At 43.2% G+C, this 24,830-nt stretch overlaps 1 protein-coding gene across 1 annotated transcript; it reads left to right on the forward strand.

The window, feature by feature from the left end:
- The first annotated feature begins 1,269 nt into the window (after positions 1-1,269).
- Positions 1,270-24,611, forward strand: PDE6B (phosphodiesterase 6B). The gene is made up of 22 exons (XM_040542163.1): positions 1,270-1,877; positions 4,367-4,519; positions 4,861-4,950; positions 7,288-7,428; positions 8,327-8,401; positions 8,492-8,556; positions 10,016-10,082; positions 10,252-10,299; positions 10,481-10,630; positions 11,599-11,742; positions 12,408-12,473; positions 13,079-13,225; positions 14,562-14,669; positions 15,662-15,771; positions 16,782-16,869; positions 17,474-17,574; positions 18,948-19,055; positions 20,012-20,075; positions 20,835-20,909; positions 21,915-21,998; positions 22,118-22,274; positions 22,986-24,611. The coding sequence occupies exons 1-22, from the start codon at positions 1,467-1,469 to the stop codon at positions 23,042-23,044; spliced, it is 2,511 nt and encodes an 836-aa protein (XP_040398097.1). The 5' UTR covers positions 1,270-1,466; the 3' UTR covers positions 23,045-24,611.
- The last annotated feature ends 219 nt before the right edge of the window (positions 24,612-24,830 follow it).

Genomic DNA, 24,830 nt, shown 5'->3' on the forward strand with positions numbered 1-24,830 from the left:
CAGGGGCACAAACTGCAGCCAACTCTTTTCTGGCATTAGACAGCTTTTCCCTTTTGATGTTGGTTGCTAGTCACATCATTAAGCAAACTATTCTGCTAGCAGACGCTCAAGATCCTGGACTGCCTCCTTTGCTAATCTTGACCAAGAGTGTCTGTAGATTATACCTCTGAAGTCTTTGCATGTTATCACTCACTTCAAAGCCTCAGTTCCAGGAGAAAAGCTGTCCAAAAACTTTCTTAGGGGCATCCTGAAGTGCTTTGTCCATGTTCTGTCTACCAAAGCAGTAAAGAGGTGTCCTGTTTACCCATAAGACAGCTGTTATATACATTTCTGTCCACCGTGGTAATGGGCTGCATCTATTCCCGCTAAGACACTTCCTCCTAATCTTGGAGGATTTCTGTATTTCTTCCTTCAAAAGATGGCAGGGAAATACAACTGAGTGCAAGAACTGGCAGAATGCATGGTACAGGTCTCAATGCAGTGGCAGGGTAGGAAAATCAGGAAGACAAACAAGATGGCCTGGGTAGAATTAACCCTGTCAACATCAGCACTGAAATTATGTTAAACCAGAACTGGGTTTTGTATTTTCCAAGGCAGGTAAATTATTCATAGTGGAGAATTTAAGTGCCCCTTCCAAAACAGTGTGTGGAAGGCCATTCGGAGAACTTCTCCCATTTCAACCAATGAGAAGATGTTATCCACTTCCCTCATGAACAGAAGTGCTGTTCATTTCCCATCAAAAAAGCCTCACAGATTTCACATTGAGTCTCCATGGACAACTGGAGTGTGCATGTGTACTTACCTTATCTGCACGGAAATGCCCATTCTTTTTAGTCTCATTAACCACTTCAGCAGAGGAATTTGGAATGGCTAGTAAACATAATTTATAGTTGCCGTACTCTACCAATAACTTCATTAAGCTTTAAAGATTGACACATTTAACATTCGATGAGAGATGTTTCTTAGAGAAGCTGGGAGAGCAGAAATAATAAGATGCTCACCTTGTTAGCCTAGGATTAGGTCCAAGCAGTATATATTTAATTAGACTTTAAAGAGCTTATTTCAATGTTAGGAGATGCAGCTCTTCTCTGTTGCTGCTACCTCAATATAATTGTTTCTGTAAGTTTTCTGCTTATCAAGAGAAAGAATAGTGCTTTAAGATATTGTGAATACTCAGTTTTTGTTTGCATTTAGATTAAGAAGAAGAAAGTTGACCCAAAGCTTTTGTAGAGGTCATCTAATCTGTTTGGTTGAGAAGATCTGTCCTCCCACAGACTCACCTCCGGCAGTATAAAGGAATACCTTCCTGATGACAGTCTCTCTTTGCAGTGCTACCTTATCCCTGGTTGTTCTGGAAGCAACATCTTCTATTATGAAAATTTAGGAACTAGATCAGAGTTAAGACTGCTCCTCACATAGATCGCATCCTTGGACTAGTACCTGTTACAAAATCCTGGACATTCACAATGAGCATTAGTGAAGACGACGTGGAAAAGTTTCTTGATGGAAACCCTGCTTTTGCCAAGCAGTACTTTGAGAAGAAACTGAAAACAGAGTCCTGGGATGACAATGAAAGTGAAATACTTTTTGAGTTGATCCAAGACATGCAAGAAAGCATCAACATGGAGAAAGTTGTTTTCAAGACCTTGAGAAGAATCAGGTCCCTTATTCATGCGGACCGCTGTAGTCTTTTCATGTACAGGCAGAGAAACGGCACACCTGAACTGGCAACAAGGCTTTTCAACATCCAAGAGGGAAGCACGCTGGAGGAATGCCTGGTCTCCCCAGACTGCGAGATAGTCTATCCGTTGGACATAGGCATTGTGGGCTACGTTGCACAAACCAAGAAAACCATGAATATCAAGGATGTCAGCGAGGTAGGTCTGGCATTTATTCATTCACTCTGTAGACAAAATGCTTGCATGCTTACTTGTTCTAAGGGGTCAAGCGATAGCAGGGAATCTTGGTGCTTGATCACACCTCTTGCCTTGTAATTGCTGTATAGTGGAAACCAAAGCACCAGTAGACAGCATGTAAGTTGCTTCCAATTTCACTTATGGAGCAAGGTGAAGCTAAGCACATTCAATTACACTGGACATTAATGCCTGCATACATGTGCTCTGCCACACCGTACCTATTTCATTAAAAATAAATAAATCACTCCTAGTGCAGCAGAGAAGAGAGAGTGAGGTACAGTCAGATCTGCACTGAATGCACCTAGAATTTTCCACACACATTTATCTTCCTTCCATGAGTAACAGTCAGGGAAAAACCCTTTACAATGAGTCCATAAAGGGGTTTCCATCACTCATGACATTTGGAAGTGTTTGTTGTCTGATGCAGTTTGGGCCAAGGACCTCTAGAAGCATTTTTATCAACCAAAGGTGTGGACCTTGGAGCAGGTGAGTTAACTGCGACCTGTGTATGGCTGGTCTTCATCAGAGGCAGTAAGAGGTATACTTGGACTAAAAACCACTCTTTCAGTAGACACTTCACACTGCAATACCAGGAGGGATCCAAGGAATTTTCATGTTTTATTCTTATGCTTTCATGACAGTATTTACCCCTCATACTCATACTTGGAATCATGTAAATCTGAATGGCAGCAATTACAATCCGCTTGTTCTAATCATAGGTATAAAACTAAAATCCATGTGACCCAAATATGGCATTTGGGATTACTCAATCTATTGTTTGCTAGTTACAAAGAGACCATCTGTTTATCCATCCATTTGTTGCTCAGGATGAGCATATGCAAACGCTTCAGCAGTATCTTTGTTGCCCTCCATGGAACATGCTAAGATATTGATTTGGTTTTGCAACCACTCTTTTGCAAAATTTGCATCAGTGTATAACTTGAAATGTTTAAAGCTCACTCTTCAGACATTTCTCCAAGAATAAGGAAGGACTTCAGACTGTCAGCCAAGTGCTGCACTCGAATTCTAGTTCTTTCAGGTGCCTCTATTCTTACATCAATTCTTCTTAAGGAAACACAGTTAAATGCTTGGTCTGCCCTAGTTGGCAGGGAAGGCCAACAGTGGGGGATATATGGGGAGAAGGGGCACTAGGGAGTGATTATTCTTTCAGGTGCAGCCTCCCTAGTGTGGTCTGAGGAGTTAAAGCTCTGGGCTTTTTCTCTTCAAATAAAAGGAATTGTAGCTGACAAGATGTTCAGCAGAACAGGGAGATGATCTTGGGTCAGCAAGGCCATCCCTGCACTCCCTGTCAGCAGGTGAGGAAGAGGATGTCAATAAGGCACTGTGCGGGACGTTGGGCTATGTGCCTTCCCCACATTACACTTTCTGAGCTTCATTTTCTTTTGGCATGAGGGGGACAGTGACATTTGCATAAGCAACTACTGGTTGAGTTCCCTTTATGCTGTTCCTACAGCAAGACCTAGCGCTCTCCTGGTGGTTCGAATGGTGATTCCCTCAAGGACAGGACTCCCTGGGCAGCCAAACTGTGCTGGTGCTATCTGCACCTTGCAACCCCGACCAAGACGCTCCTGGGGCAGGAAGAGAGTGCCAGGAACCATGTGTCGCTGGTGCCAGTTGTGTATCCCTGGGATAACCTGCCTTCCATCCCATGGACAAAGGCCCATCACCATCGCGGTTCATGCTACGGTCACTACCACATTTTTTTTCTCTGGTTTCTAATATCAGCCAAAAACCACCATCACATACAGTGGTGATAGGTCAGTTTCTCATGTCTGCTGCTGCATGAAGGAGAGGTGAAGTAACAGCTAGACACTGTGCATGTAAGACTAAGGATGATGATGCTCACACCAACAGGGGAGGGAATCCCCTGGAAAATATTTTTCAAGAGAACCAATGACTATATAGCTCCATGGAGTCTGCAAACCAGCAGCAGTTTCAGGGGCCAGGGTGAAGCAGAAGAAAATTGAGAGGGGGTATGCGTTCGTCGTGACTGTACTAGAAAGCACTGGTTTAAAAACTGTGGCTATGCAGCACAGCATAGAAACTGCTATATGCACCTCACAGTGTCAATTCAATGTTGGAGGAAAGGATGCAGGAGGTTCAATAAAGGATATAAATCACCTGAGGATGGTTAGTGGAGACTCCTCATGGCAAAGTCCAACACATTAGAGCTCTTGATCAGCAAGATCTTTGCAAAAAGCGAAAAAGTGCGTGTGTTGCACTTACTAATAATCAAAAGCTACAGCCAGTTTCTCTTTGTACTAGCTTTATCACCTGTATGTTGCCCAATTTTCTTATTCATTTATCTTCTTCAATAACTGTTTGAACAAAGCTTTCTCTAGGCAGCTTCTCTAGGCTGTGCTTTGGTTTGGCTTTAAGACTACAGATGTTGTGTTAAGTGCTTAATTTGTAAATTCTCCTTTGAACAGTGTGCCCAGTTCAGTCCATTTGTTGATGAGCTCACCGACTACACTACAAAAAGCATCCTTGCAACACCGATCTTGAACGGCAAAGATCTAGTTGCTGTCATATTGGCTCTTAATAAGCTGAACGGCCCATACTTCACCAGCTCTGATGAAACAGTAAGTGGTCAGTAGTTCAGTTTCTATCAAGCAGTTGTCGCTTTTTCTATATAGCATGGATTCCTCCTCATAACACTAGGGATGTCTGCTTTACTGAAGCACCATGGGTGCAAATTTCCCTACAGGGGACTCACCCTGTAACAGATGAGGCTTATTAAGAGGATGCGTATCTCAGAAATCTTTCAGGGAAATTACTGTGGGATAAGCCTTATCTCACACTGGTGCAAAGCAAAGCATTTATCCAGGGGAATTACCATGACGTTGCTATAGTGCTGTTATGAAATCCAGTATACACGAGGCTGCTACTGCATTTGACTCAATCTCATTGTTTGCCTTTACAGCTTTTCCTGAAGTACCTGAATTTTGCATCCTTAAACTTGAAAATTTATCACTTGAGTTACCTTCACAATTGTGAGACTCGAAGAGGCCAGGTAAGACCAAAAAAGCAGATTGGGCTGTATCTCAAACTCAAACCCAGTTTTTCTGTTTCCAAAAACGAAGCTGATCTGCTTCAGAGATCTGTGCCTGAACAGCAGAAAGAAGAAGGTGTCCACAGATGCTTTCAGATACTGCTCCTTCCTCAGAGTCCCTCATTAGTTTCTCTGCCTGCTGCTCTTGGCCAGACTTCAGGAGCTGAAGCACTGGTACCACCTTCAGCAGGACTGAGCTACAGAGGTTTTTTTGAGTTCAGTCTATGAAATACTCCTGATGCATTTAGCCACTTCATACATCAGCACTAAAAGATCTCCGAAAACAATTAAGAATGCAGTATTTTCTCCATGTCTGATTATTAAAAACAAAACAACAAAACCCAACCAAGCAAACAAACAAAAAACCCACATTTTAGAATATCTTCTTGGTGACAGTAAAATGATTCTCAAATGACTGTTCTCTTTGCCTCCTTTGGTAGAAATTAATATAAATGATGGACTCAGGGTATTTTGAAAGGAACCAATTCAGCCATGATTCTTTTCCATGATTTGCTTTGAGAAAGAACTCGTGAATTTTTTGGGATGGATGTGAATCCGTGCAATCACTTTCTGCAGCAGACAAAGGGTTGTCATTGAGGAGGATGTGCAATTGAGACTACGCTTCATGGCAGTCATTTTCTCATCATCAGTCCATAGGAGGACAAATGTCTGTTTCAGCAAATGGATGCAGAACGAAAGTTTATTTCTGAAGCTTTTTTCAGCACCTACATTTAACAATTCATCATCTCATGTTCTTTGTCTAATTCTTTCAGCGATCCTAAAACTATGAATAATGGTCAGGTGATAGAGCCATCTAACAATGCTGAGTAATTAAAGTAAGGTAGAATTAGCTCAGGTTTATTCCTCTTGTGGGCTTAGCAGTAATGCAGTAGAGGTTGAGTAGAACTGGAGGAGGCAAGGAAGGCGCTAGAAGGCAAAGTGGAAATGGAAGACATGAAAGGTCTAATGCCTCCTGCAGGCTGTTCTGCTCTGGACTTGAACCCAGGAGTAACTAAATACAGATGAAGTACAGACAAGATGTTGAAATGTTTCAACAAAAATGACATTTTTGAAGATAGTCTAGGATTACAATATTGCAAGGTCTCAACCACAAAACCTCAGTCATACTGTAAGTAAAATGGCTTGTGCAAAGACAATTCAGGCTGCTGGTGCATACTCAATAAGAGTCTTATTAGAAGACCACATAACGTTTTGGTAGACTTCTTTTTATTGTTCCATGAACTGGCCTTTCTACAGGTGTTTCTTACAGTCCTTCTCACTGCATTTGTGGGTTTGAGCCTTTTTTGTTGCACACTGTAAAACAGCAAAAATAAGCCATTGCCAATTTTCCACTAACGATTTGCATGACAACAACACTATCCTATCTACGGGTTGCTGAAAGGCTGGTGGCATTTAGCATGTCAGGCTCTGAAGTGTGGTGGAGTTTTCCTATCTCATGGATTGGAAACAGAGACCAATGCAGGTCAGAATTGTGAACAATATCTACTAGTCCCCGGTGAAGCAGTGACGCACGCTTTTCCTGCCTTTGGCCATGTAATAGTGTCTCATGTCCCAAGCACGGGTGCAGACAGCTTCAGGTAACAGCTGTCAGTGCTTTTGAAGTGCTGCCACTGCTGTCTCCTGGGCTTTGGTCTAGTAGAGCCTCGACAGGCATGCAGGCACTAGTTAAGCTAGGCATTTCCATTTCAGTGATGATGACGTTCTCCCTTAGGCCCACAAAGACCCTCCATTTTTTACCAGAAATATCTGCCTAATTCACTGCATAACCTCATTTTTTACAAATGAAATAGTAGTCTATTAGCAACAGCTTTCTTAAGGATACCTCCACACAGCACAGCATGGGGAAGTGGGTCATAGGCTGATGCACACACAAGACAGCTGTGCCAAGGATTAAAGGAAAGTGTTCATTCAGATATTGCCAACCTTCATTCCAGATATTGCAACCTTAGTGTTAGCTATGTTTGGATGCAAGATTTTACTTATTGATAAAAAAGAAGTAAGTAGGGCAGTCTGTTTGTTTGGTACCACTACCGGTGCAAGATTTGACTTTAACATAGTGCTCCATGATGGCATGACCATTCCTCAGAGTGCATGCTTCCTTAGTAATTCCCAGTGAGAATAAGCAACGCTTTTACATTTTGCAGTACGTATTGCTATTGCACTTTTCAGGAAAAGTAGCATTAAAAAAAAAAAAAAGTTTCCTTGTTAATACAAACACATTTAGGAAGTCCAGGTTTCAAGGGGAGGCTATGCTTACATTTGTTTTTTATCCTTCAGGTGCTGTTGTGGTCAGCTAATAAGGTTTTTGAGGAACTGACAGATATTGAGAGGCAATTCCACAAGGCTTTCTACACAGTGAGAGCGTACCTCAACTGTGACAGGTACTCAGTAGGCCTCCTGGACATGACCAAGCAGAAGGTAAGTGTTCACCTATGAGTTGTATGTCTTTCTGCCTTGCTGCTATCCACTGATGGGTGATTTGTAGGGATAACGTTTATTGGGGCAGCCATAGTCCAAGAGAGATTTAAGTCATTTCCTTCTCTGTTTGGCATTTTTAATTCCATTGTACAAATGAAAAGCCTGGGATAAAGAAAAGAGAGGGAGGGGAAAGAGCTTATCACTGGACTGCCTAAGGAGCTAGAGACTGGGAAGACAGAGGAGGGGCAAATATGTATGACCATTGAACAACAATCCTGGTCAAAGCCTGAAGCACATTCACAGCCTTACCAAGTCTGTGGATGCCAGAAATATAGTGAGATGCCTGTGGAGCACTGCAGCACCAAAGCAGCCACCCTCTTATCCATATGCACATTATCATCCAGGCTTTTAGGTGAAATTTGGTTTCATGAAAATGCAAACTTATAAAAAGCTGAGTTACTTCTGCCACTCTGATTTGATCTGATTGCTTGCAAGCTGATTGACAAGCTTTATGTGGGGGTTACACAGAAATATTTTCCTAGGAGCCCTGCTTTACACTATGGTCAGGCTAACTGAGGCTACCATTGACTTTGATCTCCAGCACATTGGCAGAGCCTTTATAGCACTTGGTCTTGTGAAAAGACATATTAAAAGATCATTAGTGTAGTAAAGACTCTTTGGTCAGCTTTATAATGCAGCCTAAGAAAAAGTGTTTTTTGACTTTAGCAAGGTAGCAAGTCAGCCTTGTAGCCACACTCTGGGAAATGAAGAACAGGGCAAATACTGAAACAGCTGCTTGCTCTGTGAGTACAGCTCTCACTGTTCACTGAATGAAGTGGAGTCGTGTGTATAATGCATTTTTCCACCCCTAAATATGCTTCTTTCATTTGAAACATAGGAATTTTTTGATCTGTGGCCAGTCCTGCTGGGAGAAGTTCCTCCCTACTCAGGACCTCGCACTCCGGATGGCAGAGTAAGTGATAATCAGATTTCTTGAAGTCTCTCTTGTCTGGCTGGATTGTCTCACCTCTTATTTTAACAGTGCTTTTCTTTTTACTTGTAGGAAATAGTCTTTTACAAAGTCATTGATTATATATTACATGGAAAAGAAGACATTAAAGTCATCCCGTAAGTGCCCAGCCTACTGTTACTGTTTGTGTGTGCTTGGTTCTGACAGGGTGCAGCTAAAACAAGGGTTATTTCTGATTTAAAGACCTTCCTAAGGAGATATGCAAAGAACCAACTGGAGACTGAGTAAGAAGCCAGATTGTAAGCTGGTGCTTTGTCTCACATTTTGTGGGACAGAGATTTCTTCCAGGGCAGTGGGATCCCGACTTGTTAGTCTCCAAGAATCACTGCAACATACAATTCTTTATGCCCAGGCATTAACTGATTTGACTACCTGCAGTTTTACTATTCTCCATGCCAGGTCAAGTCATAACTCCTCCTTGGTGCCTACCCCATGTCAGTGGCTGAGTCCATGCATCTTGCCCTGGTGTTGAGGCACCTGCTGTCCTAGCCCTGCATGTCATCCCTCTGGTACCCTCCTGACCACTCATGGTCTCTCCTGTTCCCCCGCCTATCCTCCAGCTCCCTGGCTTCTTTCTTCTCTTCTGGTCATTCCACCTCAAGTTTGTCTCTGACCTTTCCTCCTCTCTCGTCCCTACACTGAGACTCCCTCCTTCTGAAAACCACCCTCTCTTCTTGCCACTGAATTTTTTAGAGGAGCCTCAGGCACCATTTCCCCTTGGCTCTGAGAAGACATTCTTCACAAACCACTCTCTCCTCTGGTGGTTTAACTCTCCAAACTAATTCTGTATGACAAGTATTTCTCTCTGTTTTCCCCTCACTTAACAAAAGGTGAGAAGAGAAAAGCAGCTGACTGCACTTGCAGGAGCTGGTGAAAGAGCACCTCACTGATCAAGCTTCCTAGCCCATTATTATGGGCCCAACCAGCTCCTTTCCTCCTCATATACCTCCCTTCCACCTATAGATATACACCTGCTCTTCACCTCTTTAAATTCTTTCTTGCATCCCTCAGCACTCTCATTCTCTATCTTTTCCCACCAGCGTAGGATGTGGTTAAATGTCAAGTGACTGACAAATCTGACATAATGGAAATTTTGCCCAGTTCTGGTCACACCACTTTGCATTGGTGTAAATTGGATATCCACCTTCATGCTTCAAGAAAGGCCCCCATTACTTAGATACAGCAGTGGTCAGTCTGGCAGACTCTTTTAACCAGAAACTTTCTTTTATCTTTCTGTATGCTGTAGCTCTGAAACGTGAACCCCACTACTGAGAACAGTGTTTTTCTTAAGCCAAATATTCTGCAGACTAAGATATTGTATGTGCTAATCTGTACTGAATCCTTGAAGGAAAATATTTACTTGGAAAATATTTACATGAAAAATTTATGCTAGCACACATAGGCAGGTTTGAAAGTAATAGGACTGCTTAGTAACTGAGAATGAAATGTGTATATGTGGATTGTGCAACCAGCTGAAAACATTTAATCTCTGAGATCATCATTGTCCTTCAATAAATTTGTATCCTTAATTCTCTTTTTCATTTTTCTTTCAATCAGAAATCCTACCCCAGATCACTGGGCACTAGTAACTGGACTGCCAACATATGTGGCTGAAAGTGGATTTGTAAGTACATAGTTTGGACTCCATTAATGTTTTCTGAATTGAAGCCTGACCAATACTGCTTTTCATCAGTTCAGATTTTTGTTTGATATTTAAACTTCTCACTGTTAAAATTATACTCTCTCTATATATATTATTTATGCATTTATTTATTTTTTCTTTAATCCCCTAGATTTGCAACATTATGAATGCTGCTGCAGATGAGATGTTTAACTTTCAGGTAATGTGCACACTTCAAATTCTATCAAGTATTCTACTTTTCTTACAGAAATGTAATTTACAGTCAATATTAGGCACACGAAAATGTCATTAGCCATAGGTCATGATGTAAAATGGGATTGCTGCTGTGTTTAGAAAACACATTAAGTACATGGTGTCTTTCTGCTTGCTATTGCTTCAAGGAAGGTCCTCTAGACGAATCAGGATGGACTATCAAAAATGTTCTCTCCATGCCAATAGTCAACAAAAAGGAAGAAATTGTTGGTGTTGTCACATTTTATAACAGAAAAGATGGGAAACCATTTGATGAACAGGACGAGACCCTTATGGAGGTATAGTTCCTTGCTATGGCTAGAAGTAGTTCGTATGGTTGACAGAGATCACTTTTTCGCATTGCAGCCCTGCAAAAAGTCCCCCAGTGTTCTGCAGCTAAGTAAGTTTATTTGTTGCTTATACAGGTATTACACAGTAACCTGAAAGTTTTGAAAGCATCTAAATGAAATGATGGGTGTTTGAAAGTTTTGAAAACTCAGCTGTATTCAGATCATTTTGTTTTGTCATTCTTAGATTGACTGCCTAGCTGTGAGCAGCCATGATGTAGTAACAAGACCATTTTGACCTGTGATCAGATACAGCCGGGCAATTCCCTCCAAAAGTTACACCTGAGTAATCTGTGATAGAAAGTGTGGCCAGCTATTGAATCTACCAACAGCAGCTTTCATCAAAGTCCTTGTGGCTGAGAAATGTTTCTATGCTAGTTTCAGTCCTATAAAAACATCCAGCTCTTGGCATCTATTATCAACTAGAGCATTTCCTGAAATAGACTTTTACTGTCAAACAAAATGACCAAGCAAAAAAATCAGTTGGAATTGGCCACTGAACAGCAAACAAGCTGAGTGCAAACACAGAGTGTGAGTAAATAGATGTGAAAGGTGATGGGACTGTCTTGCTCTCCCTTGATACAGAGGTTCCTGACCTGTTGTCATGGTTATGACACCAGCCTTTCCATAGGCATGGAGTACTATACTGAACGCCTGTAACAACACATAAGTAGCTTTCTGTATGCTGAACATGACAGAGGGTCCTCAAACCTTTGTCATATGGACACGCTTGAGACCTAGTCAGATCCATCAGCTGGGGCGCTGCTGTGCTGAAGAGCAAGAAGTGGTTGGGAGCAGAGGCGTGATTGTGCATTGCTAGACTTGGAGACAGCATGGAGCTTATGTTGTTATAAAAATACATCATGTGGTGTGGAGATGCTTTGGTTAGTTTACTGTTTCTCATTTTTCTTCTCTCCAAGTCCCTGACACAGTTTCTGGGCTGGTCCGTACTCAACACAGATACATATGATAAGATGAACAAGCTGGAGAACCGGAAAGACATTGCCCAGGATATGGTGCTCTACCATGTGAAGTGTGACAAGGATGAAATTCAGGAAATTCTGGTAATGTCTTGCAAAGCGCAGCACACCCATGAGCATACTGGCCTGGCATTTGCATACAGGCCTGGTCAGTGCCAAACAGCAGCTGTGTCTGTGGACACAGGTCTCCCATACCTCAGAAAAGCTTCCAGCCACCGCAGTGTACAGGCTGTGCCCAGGCAGCACTTACTGCACAATGGCAGAACAAGTCTTCGTTTTGGCTTAAGGCCAGTTGTGGTCTGCCTCAGCAGGCTGCGCTGAGTCCTTTCTATTTTCCTCAGAAAAGCCAGCCCTGGAGTTGAGCTCACCACCTCCAGGGTGTGAGCTTCCTTTGCTGTGTGACTGTGAGGTGGGCTGTGGGGGGGTGAAAGAGGAGCTAATTTATGTCCCAAAACCTCTTCGGTACAGAGGATGTGGGGTTACTGAACACAACTGAGACACTGGGAATTTTATAGGGGAATTTTTGCAAGTGGAGGAAAAACCAAGCCAAAATCAATGAAAGGTATGACATTCCTACAAAGAAGAGCATGTTAAAACACCAGAAATAAAAGTGAGGTCTGGAAAGAAAACGTGATCTGCATATGAGAGCTACCTCCCATAGTAGGTTCACCCTAGATTGATCTAAAGCAGCACAGCACAAAGTCCTGTGGAATACAGTAGTCAATGTAACATGTCCATGCTCTTTGCAGCCAACACGAGAAAAGCTGGGGAAGGAGCCAAATGAGTGTGAGGAAGAGGAGCTGGCAAGTATCCTGGTAAGGGCAATGTACTTCTGGAATTGGAAGTGATGCCAAACAAATACTGCCTGGGTGGGGACAGGAAAGAGTTGCCAGTGCTGGCACGCCAGTACATAACAGCAGGGCACCCGGTGAAGGGTGAAGGTGAAGCACACCCCACCCTTCCTGTGCTGTGAGAGTGTGAGGGCATTATGGTCATGTAGCAGAGAATGCCTTCCCAGATCCCAGAAAGTGACTGCTCTGTGACTCTTTATCTCAGGAGGTTCAATGTCCATCTGGGAGCACGTCAGCGGCCTTGACATATCATACATTTTGTTCACTAGGGCAAATAAGGAACCTTAAGACTTCTCCTGTAAGACCTGACAACTTTGGAGTCTCCATCCTAATCAAATCAAAAAGAAGAGTGCTTAACAGAAAGCAAGCAGTATTTCTCACGATTGACCAAAAATGCTTTACCTCTTCCCCCACTAATATGGTTATCATGACAATCTGCATTTAATTCTAAAACGGAAGGTTCCAAGCACAATCAGACTGATAATTTTTTATTTAGAAAAAAACACTTCCAGGTGTTTCTAGATACAGCATAAATGTCACAGCAATAAACCCTTCCACCTCTTTTGCAGAAAGAAGAACTCCCAGGGCCCACCAAGTTCGAAATCTATGAGTTCAGGTTCTCCGATTTCGACTGCACCGAGCTGGAGCTGGTGAAGTGTGGCATTCAGATGTACTACGAGCTTGGCGTGGTGAAGAAGTTCCAGATCCCGCAGGAGGTAGGAGCTGGCAGTGCACAGGGACTCCCACCTTGTCCCGTGCCCACAGGCACGGGTCGGCCAGCAGCTCAGAAATCAGGCAGAGGTCTGGGTTGCTGTGGGCTTGCAGGCAGAGGGACTGGCATCCCGAGTCCACAGGCCCTGCTGAGAGCAAGGAACCCACTCTCAAACCTGTGGTGGCCAATATGGGTTTGGAGCTTGAAGCCAGCTGCTTCTGTTCTGGACTATATGAACTTCTGCTACAGGTATGGGCTTGCTATCAGGTCTATACAGATGAGGACTGCACCATGCAAACACTTTCTTACCCCAGTATAGAAACTTATTCAACCCCAAAGACCCCGATTTGCAAATTCAAGGCTGTTTGCAGCCATCCGTGCCCCTGTCAGGCTCTGAAAATTGGCGTTTAGGCAGTGCTGCGTCTCTCCGAGGGATTTTTCAGAGCCTCACGTGAGGCTTACCTCCATCTAGTGGGTTCTGCGGGTAACTGCGCGCAGATTTTTCAGCCGGACATCCCTCACCCTGGAAAGGCAGGCTGGAAAGTAGGAGGGAAAGGAAGGGCTGGGCATGGGAATTGCTTAGCACAAGCAAATGCAAAAAGCATTCAGTATATCTACTCTGGAATAACTAGCTTCTGATGCAGGTGTGAAAAACAGCTATTCTTTGCTGTTCCTTTGAGCAGCTGAGATTTTAAAAAATGAATAATCATCCATGATTTATTCCCTCGCCAATGAAGAAAAACTCTGTAGCTACAAGAACTTGTCCACATAAAGAAGTTGAATGCAGAAAGAAAGAAAAAACAACACTTTATTATTTAATACCCTATGTTGTAATAGGTGATATAATATATTCCATCTCTCTAGACCTAAAGAGCCATCTCTTTTCAAGCAACATAAGTATTAGTAAGTCAGAATATACGGAAAGGACAAGTCTTACTAATGAAAACATAAAGAAACACAGAAGTTGAATAAATTCACAAACTCTAGGAGGAAATCTTTGTTCCTCCAGCCATTGCTGTTTCTCATTCCCCCCACAGACATCCCAGTGATTTTAATTTTCTTAAGAAAGGAGAAAGATGTAGGAAAGCAGAGAGCTATATTTTGGTCACCTCCACTTTAGTGCACTTTAGTGCACTTTAGACCTTGCAATGACAACATTGCCAGGGAAGCCTGACAACATTACAGTTTCTGATTCCTTCCTGGAGCCATCTCTGAAGAGCAGCTCTGATCTTCATCCATGACTTCCATACGTGGTCTTTATCACAAGAACAACAGCTACCAGCTCCAACCACAAGTCAGCTGGCATGACAAAAACTAACACCCTCTCTCCCAATTCGCAGGTTCTGGTGAGGTTTGTGTACTCTGTCAGCAAAGGCTACCGGAAGATAACGTATCACAACTGGCGCCATGGCTTCAACGTTGCACAGACCATGTTCACGCTCCTAATGGTAAGGTAACACCACCCCAATTAATTCTGCGGCACAGCTTTTTCTGCAGTAGGTCTGATGTTGTGCCCTGGAGACATGCAGGGCTCCCTTTGAATCTTGTTGTAGGATACGTTTGTCACTCCTAGCACATTTCCTACCAAATGAGGCCTCCATTCACCTTAAGTGATGAGTCCATGAATTACCACCCAAGGTGGGGCCATACCCACTGAATGGAGCACTTCACTTACCGTGGGCACAGACAAGTGTGGCATTGAAAAGCCTCCAGGTTACCCCTTCTGCAGGGGAAGAAGGAAACCCTTCTGCAGGAAGGAAGGACTGCAGGACTCCCCTTCTTCCAACAGTTTCTAACAGTAACAGCTGGGCTGACATTAGCTTGGATGAGGACAACCTCACCTCCTCCATATGAAGGCAGGACAGCATGGGTGTAAGTCTTTGGCTAGCATGAGTGTGGCAAGTGCCATTTCTCATGGGCTGTCAGGGTGACAGGAGCCCCATGAAGGAAAACGGCGTTGGACGTGTGCCCCACACCAGCAAAGGCTTGGCCCCGTGTCGCAGTACAGAGGGCATGCCCTGCACGCCTGGTGGCAGAATTACACCTACCACTCCCAGCCCACCCTCTGAGCAGTTCAGCTTTCTGGCCCACTGGCCAGAAGGACACAGAGTGCCTTGTGTCCAGTGAGAGGAGAGGTGTGGCTATCAGGGTGCACGTGTCGTGAGGGCATAAGGCTGCTGGAGCAGTGGGTAGCCAACATAGCATGTGGGCATCGAGCACATACGCATGACACATGTGCGTCCTTGAGTCTGAAATATTTTGTTTCCAGCTGCTTCCCCACGTTAACCTAAGTGTACCATGTATTGTATCTAGCTTCACAAATATTTTCAGTTCTCCTGGACTGTTTCAATGCAGAGATCCCCGGCACAGAGCAGTCACAGCCCAGTACCTTTTCCTGTAAGAGATACTAACAGAGGGCATGCAAATTCTCACCCTCCAGACTGGCAAACTGAAGCGTTACTACACAGACCTAGAAGCCCTTGCAATGGTAACTGCTGCTCTGTGCCACGATATCGACCACAGAGGAACCAACAACCTTTACCAGATGAAGTAAGCATTCTCCTGCCACTTCCAACCATTTCCTGCTGCTTTTGCATAAGTGGGGTCAGGCTGCAATCACAGCAAACTTCAGCACAGCTCTGTTTTACGCAGGTTAAGAACCTTCCTTTGCAAGTAACCTCTCTTTTCACCTTGCTGTGGCACTTGGGCTTACGCCTCAGCCAGTGGGGAAGCCAATATTTTGCAGTGCTCACTGGGGCTTGCTTTACGTCCTAGCAGTCTGGCCTCTGCTGTTTGGTTAAAGCAACACTCTACATTGCTGTTAAAGGGGGGACCAAGTGCAGTGCAGACATTTAGTAGCCTGAGTATCACAGGACACTCAGGATGCTACTGGGAGCATTCTGGACACGCAAAGCCTGCTTTGTACTGGAAGGTGTCTATGCAGAAAGCACCACGCACCAAGCACTGCCCTCGTCTGGAGAAACCTAGCACCTGTGAGGATGTGAGGGCTGCTTTGGGTAGGTAGTTACCAGCTTCACAAAAAGAGCCACATGATTTCACTGACCAGTCAGGCCTCTGTTGCTGGCTTAAGGCAGTGTCAGGTCATAGGTTTATTGAGTGATGGCTGTACTATCTAACTGATTTCTGGAGCCTCGGGAAAACATAAGTGAAGCTGGCTGGTGCTTTGGATATGAGAGTGTCCGGCTCTTTGGCTAGGGAAGTGTCCAAAGGCTGCTGGTGTTCCTGCTGCTTTTACCAGAGGTAAACATATACTTCTTCAGAAGCTTAACAACAAGCTTGCAATACTGACTAATAAAAGTACTGTTATGAGCATTTTAGGTGATATTCACAGGTGGAAGGATATTTTATACAGGGTCCAAATAGCTATAAGCAGAGTCACTGTCTGTTACCAGTTAGACTGAAGTTGTTAGCTATTAAAAATATTACTCTTAAGCCCTTCATAAAATGAGTTGAACTTGTGTGTGTGACAAATTTCAATTGGGACACTTTTTAACTAAGTGCTATACTAACATTTTCGATTTTTCTCTTTACGCAACCAGATCTCAAAATCCATTAGCTAAACTTCATGGATCCTCAATTTTAGAGAGGCATCACTTGGAATTTGGAAAGTTTTTGCTCTCTGAAGAGGTTTGTAATGAACTGTAATGTAAGATCCTGAATAATTTACTTGCCACAAAGTCTTTTAGCAACATACACCATGGCCATCAGCTGCTATGACTCTTGCCCAGAGACTTAGCATAGGATATTTCTCTGGTTTGGGTTTCTGAGGACCTGCAGCCACCTCACTCCCTTCTACCCCCAAGTCATTTCTGCTCACCAGAGACCAAAACCCTTAGGCTTCCTACATGCGTGGCTTGGTTTCTTCAGAAGCCATGTCGTTAGCCCTGTAGGAAAGTGTTAAACACAGGGTTCTCCTCCTGTAGCCCCTCTGATAGGACCAAGGCTGACACACATCCCCATCTAACTTTCAGGCAAATTCCCACTGGGGTGAGCAGACATGGTTTAGGCACAAAGCGTGTATCAAGCTACAGACACAAACCCTGCTCAGTGAGCACAGGGGGGAGTTCACCAACAGATGGTGAACTGGGCTCACAGCCCTTGCACCTTAGGGGGAGCAAGCTGCAACACTTAGAAAATAAATTTTAAAAAGCACATTTCAGAGAGGGAAATGCCCACTAGCTCACAACAACATGGAGCTTGGATTCTGCAGCTTCCCTTGCTTGTTTTTCAGTCACTGAACATATGCCAGAACCTCAACCGGAGACAACATGAGCACATGATTCACCTGATGGACATTGCCATTATAGCAACAGATCTGGCACTGTACTTCAAGTAAGTCGGTCACGTACGCTGTGGGTGAAGGGCAGGAAGCAGCTGGTGCTGTACAAACACAAAACGTGATGCTTTGCTGTGAGAGGCCCTCCGTGTGGCAATCCTCTACACAGATGCTTCCTCCAGAAGGCTTCTTTTAATGCTGATATAAGAGGTGGCGGGAAGAATTCAGATTGTTCAGAAGAATTTTGAGCTTTTATTCATTAGATCATGTATGTGACTTTTAGCCTTCTGTTTCCAACAAGACTGTGCTATATGACCCCCTAACTGAAAAAGAGTTGCTTTTTTTTTTTTTTTTTTTTTTTCACCTAGCACTTCAGCACTAAAAATACTTATTAATGGTCAATGGCATGGCCTGGGCTTCATTAACTTCTCTGTGAAAGCAGCACAACTCAAATACTAAGTGGTCTATTATAGTTGAATATGCAGTTCATAGTCTATTTCACATCCAAAAGTCAGAAATATTCAACACCACAGAGCTGCATGCACTGACTTCCTAGGGCATAAGGCTGTAAGTCAGCAACATATGACATCCTCAGTAGCAAGGAGCTTTCAAAACGTGTTTTCAAATACAGGGCCAAGACCAGAGACTGCTTCTATGTTTTACGCTGAAGAATCATTACACAAAATATAAATAGTCCAAAAAAAGTAGAGTGTGAAGAAGAGCCTAAGACCCAGTCCTCTTACTTTGAAGGCTGGGTGTTTATATGGGAGCAGACACCACTACTTCTCTACCAGATGGGAACAAGCTCATCTTTGCCATCATTGAGTCACAGTCTATAAAGGAAGATTTGATTTAGATCAGATTCCAGGCAAAACAGTATGGACAGAGCACATCGTCAAGTCTCATTATGGATCTGGCCTAATTGTCTTATTTGCTGGCATTAAACCAGATTTTTTTTCATGATTTCACACCTCTCAAAATGTGAGTGTGTTGTATATAAACCACTCCCCAGAATTTGCTACACATATCTAGGTATATAAATAATATTAACAAGGTCAGACAGCGTTTATAGAGACAGGTAGTCCTACAAATACTCCAACATCTGGGCCAGCTCTATGTTTCTGCCATTTCCTTAACATTCAGGCAAAAGCCTTCCTGTGTTGTCAGTAAAGCCAATAACATTTCTCAGCTTGCATAACCTGCAGTAGCACATACTTTCAAACAATGGGCTCAAGTCTCACCACGACACTTACTTTTTCTTTAAGCCATTTGCAATGGTTTCCCTTACATAAAACAAGCAAGTGATGGTGCTTGGTTTTGTTGGGGGCTTCCTTGGGGACCTAACTGCCAGGACAACAACCACTAGAAACCCAGCCATCTGTTTTTAACACAGTTGCTTCTTTTTCTTTCTTTTTTTTTTTCCCCAAAGGAAAAGGACAATGTTCCAGAAGATCGTTGATGAGTCTAAGACATACGATAACATGAATGCCTGGACTGAATACCTGTCTCTGGAGACAACAAAGAAAGAGGTTGTCATGTGAGTAAATTATCTCTTGAGAGATTAATGGTGTGGTTGTGTCCTTCTTCCTGGGCTTACCAGTGGGAACTCCAAAACATGCCTATGCCCACAGTATATCCAGTTTTAAAAAGGATTCTTCTGCTTCAACAGCAATGGTCCCTAGCTAATATACTCCCCTGTTTTCAATTTCTAATGTGAGCTGAGCAGGAAAAAAACAACAAAAAACTCTGGAATTGTGCAGTTACTGCATTCCTGTGCTTCTCTTAGCATGAGAGTAGTACGTGATATTTTATTGTCCACTCAAATCTGATCTTTTGGAGAAGCAAGGAAAACACACAAACAAAAACAAACCAAACAAAAACAAACCAACCAACCAAACAAACAGGGAAGAAAGCTTGAAGTTTTTCTTTCCTGACTGGATGGAAAATCCTGACTGGATGTGGGACATCCCCTCTGGTCATATACCCATTAACGAGATGCAGGATCTCTCAGACCACAACGTATGCCACAAGCGGGAGCAGTCTACAATGGTGGAGCAAAGGGAAACCAATCTGTGATTTGTTCTTCCTAATAGCAACGAGAGTTGCACCATGCTGTTGTTGTAACCAGCAAATGCTCTGCAGTACAAGTTGCACTGGTGATGGAGCTCACCCATAACCTCAACTGTGACCTGCACTGTTATACCTCAATGAGGGACTGAAATGAGTTTCAAGTTCAGCTCAGCAGTGACCAAAGTGATGAACTTCCTAGTGTCAGAAGCAAGCAGTTCCCTAGCACAAATCCATTTGTATCAAGCGAGCAATCCTTAATGTGTGTCCCAGTCCAAGTTTGCTACAGCAACCCATCTCCTGTATCTACCCCATCAGCACAGAGCTGGGACATTACACGGTATTGGGTGGGGCATGAGCATCCTAAGCCTGCAAGAGGCAGGGTGAGGGCTCCAGAGAAGAAACTAATTTCTCTTCTGTTTTTAGGGCCATGATGATGACTGCTTGTGATTTGTCAGCCATCACTAAACCTTGGGAAGTCCAGAGTAAGGTCAGGCGCTTGATATACTGTCAGATTTCTCTAGCTTATACTTGAAAGTAATGCAAATTTCTAAGCTGCCTGAAAACTGAGTCAAAGTTTCCTACTAAAACTACTGAAAAGACTTCAGAATAATGATGGTTTTGATGGATAAATCATTCTTTAAGACTGAAGCTGTGAATTCTGTAGGAATTTGTGTTCACCAAAGGGAAAATAATAATAATAACAAAAAAACAATAATTTAATTTCTTGGGCTATTATTGGGCTAATATTGTCGTGCATGTCACGACTTTTTTTAAATTTATTTTATTTTTTTAAGCAATACCTGCTGGCTGGTCTGTTGTTCAATTTCCTTTAGGACTTCCTTTCTGAACCGTACTTGCTCAGTTGCTAAGTAACAAACATTAAAATTTAAAGAAGGATAAAAAAAAATAAAGTCACCTTCATGTTCAGCATGGGAAAGGGGCAGCTGAGGAAGTCGTAACAGGAAAACACAGCTCTGACTGTGAAGCAAATCCTTGCAGGGGACACATTAGAAACATTTCTTATTAGGTGAACAGAAGACAAGCTCCAATAATAAGTTGGCATTGGGCTGTCACTACACAGGTGCAGACCTGTTGCCACTGCTGCCATTTGCAGCGGAAAGGTTGGGGCTGGATGTGAAGAGATGGAGGGGCTGGAAGTGACATTTGCTTCAGAAAGGAGTCCTAAGTCCTAACTAGAAAGCCAAAATCAGTGCTAACTTTTCTTTTTCTCTCCTTGGCAATGTAGGTAGCTCTCCTGGTAGCAGCTGAGTTCTGGGAGCAAGGGGACTTAGAAATAAGCGTCCTTCAGCAACAGCCCATTGTAAGTATCCCGTGAGAGCCAAACGGCTCAGATCAGACAGTAGGTCTCAGCAGAGACCTTCTGCAAGCAGTGATGCTCTCAGGGTGCTGTGATTCTTCCTAAAACTACCAGGCTGCCCAAAATTCATCAGAAAATTGGCCATTCAGATCGAAAAGACCCTTTGTGACAGGGCCTCTTGTCCAGCTCTCCATTTAGTTAGAATGGGTCCCAGGGGCTGTGAAACAGCAAGGAGTGACTGTTCCACTGGAGGTTTTGCACTGGTCCTGTACAAGAAAAAGGAAAACAAAATACATACAACTTAGAGGAAAGCAGACTTTACACTAAAGACAGAAACTAAAAAGAAAAAAAAAAAAACTTTTTAGAGTCCAGAAATTACTTTTGGTAAAAGGAAATAATATAGAGCAGTGTTTCTAAATTATTTTTTTTCTGCTATAATAATAAATTTTAAAATTTAGCAGTGAAAAAATCAAGAGGTAATCCGTGAGATTGCATCCACCTGCATGTTTTTGATTTTCTTTAATCATAGAAACATAGAATATCCCATGCTGGAAGGGACCCAGTAGATTTAAGTCTTTAGATTTACATAGACTCTAATATAGCCCCTCTACCCACAGATGCGCTAAAAATGATACAATAAATTATATGACCTTATGAGAACATAATTTCGTGTTCAGGTATGTTTTAGAGAATAAGAAAACTCTTCAGCATTTTGTAACACAATCCTTCTCTCGAGTATCTGTTTAAAAGGAGCAAGGAAAATACTCTGTCCCCCTCCCCATGGTGTACACTGAAAGAGTTGTCTAAAATTTCTGCTGAAACAGCATAGGAAATGAGCCACTTGATCCCTCTGAGAAGCAAGATGAGGGTTGTGGTGGACAGCCTTTATGGCCAGCAGAGCAGACCAGCCAGGCTGACACAAAAAGACAGCTTTGGGGGAAAAAAAGAGAGGAATGTTTTTCAATGCAGTGCTGTCATAAATCATGGCATGTTTGTGTCCTCCCACAGCCCATGATGGACAGGAGGAAAGCCGCTGAGCTTCCAAAGCTTCAAGTGGGTTTCATCGACTTTGTGTGCACGTTTGTCTATAAGGTAAGCATGCCCATGCACACCCCGTCCTTCTCAGTAGAGAGGTTCAAGTCCCAGCTTCCAGGTCAGCCGTGGTGCAGCAGCAACAGACTGAATTGTGCTGATGGTTCTGTTTTGGTCAGGAATTCTCACGTTTCCATGAGGAAATTCAGCCTATGCTCGACGGGCTGCTGAACAATAGGAATGAATGGAAGACCCGTGCTGATGAGTATGATGCAAAAATGAAAGCTCTGGAGGAAGAGAAGAAAAAAGAGGAAGAGAAGATGGCTGCACAAAAAGGTCAGAAAAAAAAACCTGATTGTTTCATTCCTAACTCAAAATATGCTTATGCGATACTCTCCTGGATCTGCAGCAAGGTTTGTAGCCACGGCAAAGTCAGATGCCCAGAACAGTTTCCTCAATCCTGACCAACTAGCAAGGTTTAAAAAAGAACTCCAAAATACACCTTGTCTTCAGGCCTGACACCATGACTGGGTGTCAGAAAGGGCATCAGCTCGAAAGCCCAGGGGCTTGTGCCTGAGAAACAAGCGGTATTACATGCAGCACAAGCTCCCATGCAGCTGGGGCTAGCAAGAAGTCCTGGGCAGTGTCCATAGGTCCCTGAAAAGAGCAGGGACACATCCCTTTGTACACAAGGGCTGTCCAGTCCCATAGGTTGTGAAGCAGGAGGAATAAAAAAAAAAACAACTAACACACTCCTAGGTAGCAATTTCAAATCGCGAAAGTAAGTGATCTGGAAAATTTTAGAAGAGTTATTTCCTAACTAAGGAATCATTTTTTAAGTGAGAAAGGTTTCTGTTAACTCTAAAGCAAAGTAGCTTTGCATGTACAGTTACTTTGCATAGCAGATATCTCTAGATATGGGTACGTTAGATATTACACTGATCAGTGGATAACTTACAAATCCCCAAAACTCCTGTGGTGACTGAGAAGAGATTATACGACACTTATGACTGTACTTCTAATTCTTTGTTTCTTTTTATATGGCAGATGGAATAACCTGTAACGGAGGAACAGCTCCAGCTTCAAAAACCTGCAGTATACTTTAGACCTATTTCCAATGCAATATACAACACCCAAAATGAGAATGCCCATGCTTTTAAAAAAAAAAATTATCATGGCTTACAAATACGTTCCTGATTGGACTGTTTTGCTACTTTAATTAGGCTTACGACCAACCAGGGAAGGGCTAGATCTCGTTTGCCTTAATTGCATCTCTTCCTGATGGTGAGGAGCCCGTTCTGTCCTGTCCCTCTCTCCATTTAATGTACCCGATGTTGTCAGATGGCATGTGGCAAGTCAGAGCAATGTTTGGCCCAATAAGCCAGGTTGTATGACTGCAGAAAAAACATTTCTCCAGCACTGAAACATTTCAAACCCCAAAGCTAATAGGGCCTGCTGAATTCATATCCTGCTCTGTACAACCCTACATGATTGATGTTCAGAGTAGACAAATTGAGGAACAGCTGAATTTACCATATCTAAGTCCACATCTTTGCAGATATCAAAAAGAAATCTATATGTAGGGATAACATATGAAAACCTTTGAGCTGTTCTGAAAAGTTGCATTTCCACGTAAATCTGAGGGACCCTCACAGTGACAATAATTCTGCATTCACTTCAGGACTTTAGGTAGGGTGCTGCTCTAAAGCCCGGAGCCGTGCGTGCAAGATCGGGTAGCTGCAGAATCCGGTAGCTGCTATCTTCTCCAGCAGGAGCCATCCACACTGTGTGCTAACCGAGGCTTTGGCCCGTGACACATGATTGTAAGAAGACAGCATTCTGATTACTCATTGCAGCTCCAGTTACGGTTACCCAAGCAACCTGAATCGTGGCATCTGACTTCATTCTGTTTTACCTTGTAATGCCAATGTTATTTAATGCAGTCCTTTTCTGATCGGTCCCAGCCCTCCTTCCTTTTCTCCTTCTGCTCTGAGATGTCTGGCTTTCTCATTCCCCGCCAAACTTCAAAGGACTGATGACTTCCACTCTTTTATTTCAGATAAAAGTTAGTTTTCAAGTTTATTAATGCAGCCATATTAGAACATTCAATTGCACTCTTACAGAGACACCCTTCTGTGCTCCTCCTGCCCTTCCTCCCTCTCTCTCTTTCTCTCTCTTTCTCTCTCTCAGTGCATGGTGTATCAGCCATGTAACAAGAGTTCAATTTGTGGGGATTTTATTCATCTTCTATTACTCCTGCTACCTTCAGTGCTTTTACCCTTCAGTAACTTATTTGCATTAAGGAAGTACTGTAAGTAAAAGGAAAACTATAGCCATAGTGGTATCTGGTGCTCGTTTATCCAGGTCCCAGTGTACTAAGCAAGATATAATCCTCTATTGCTAGGCAGCCGTTACATGAGCAGCAAGTTGTCCTTCAGGAAAATGCAGAAACCCGTCCACTTGCATGAAAGCTAAATATGAAGCTAGTAATTGCTTCACACTGTGTGTCTCAGCTTCATTAGTGACCATGTAGGAAGCTTCCATCGCATAGCAGCACTTCCAGGATACGAAGCCAAACAAGTCATTGCTTTCAGCCAGCGAAACGCCATGAGTTTATCTTAGTGTGGCACGGCAAGAAGTGGGTTTTTAAGATCACCTCCAGCCACTGTACAGTGAAATGCCTGTTGCTGAGAAAAGCTCTCTGTGACTTCAAACATTTTTCTGGAAATAAAGAGCTAACTTCCCGTCCCGTGTGCTGGATGCTGCTGGTGTGGTGGGTGCTGTGGGTGGGTTTCTCGTGCTCAGGGGTGCGGGACCAGCACACGCAGCAGTGGCTGTGCTGGCAGGACCTGGGCTGGGAGGTGAAATTGCTGAGTGGGGAGGGCTGCGTCC

Source organism: Cygnus olor, chromosome Z (assembly GCF_009769625.2).
Source record: "Cygnus olor isolate bCygOlo1 chromosome Z, bCygOlo1.pri.v2, whole genome shotgun sequence".
Taxonomy (NCBI): Eukaryota; Metazoa; Chordata; class Aves; order Anseriformes; family Anatidae; genus Cygnus; species Cygnus olor.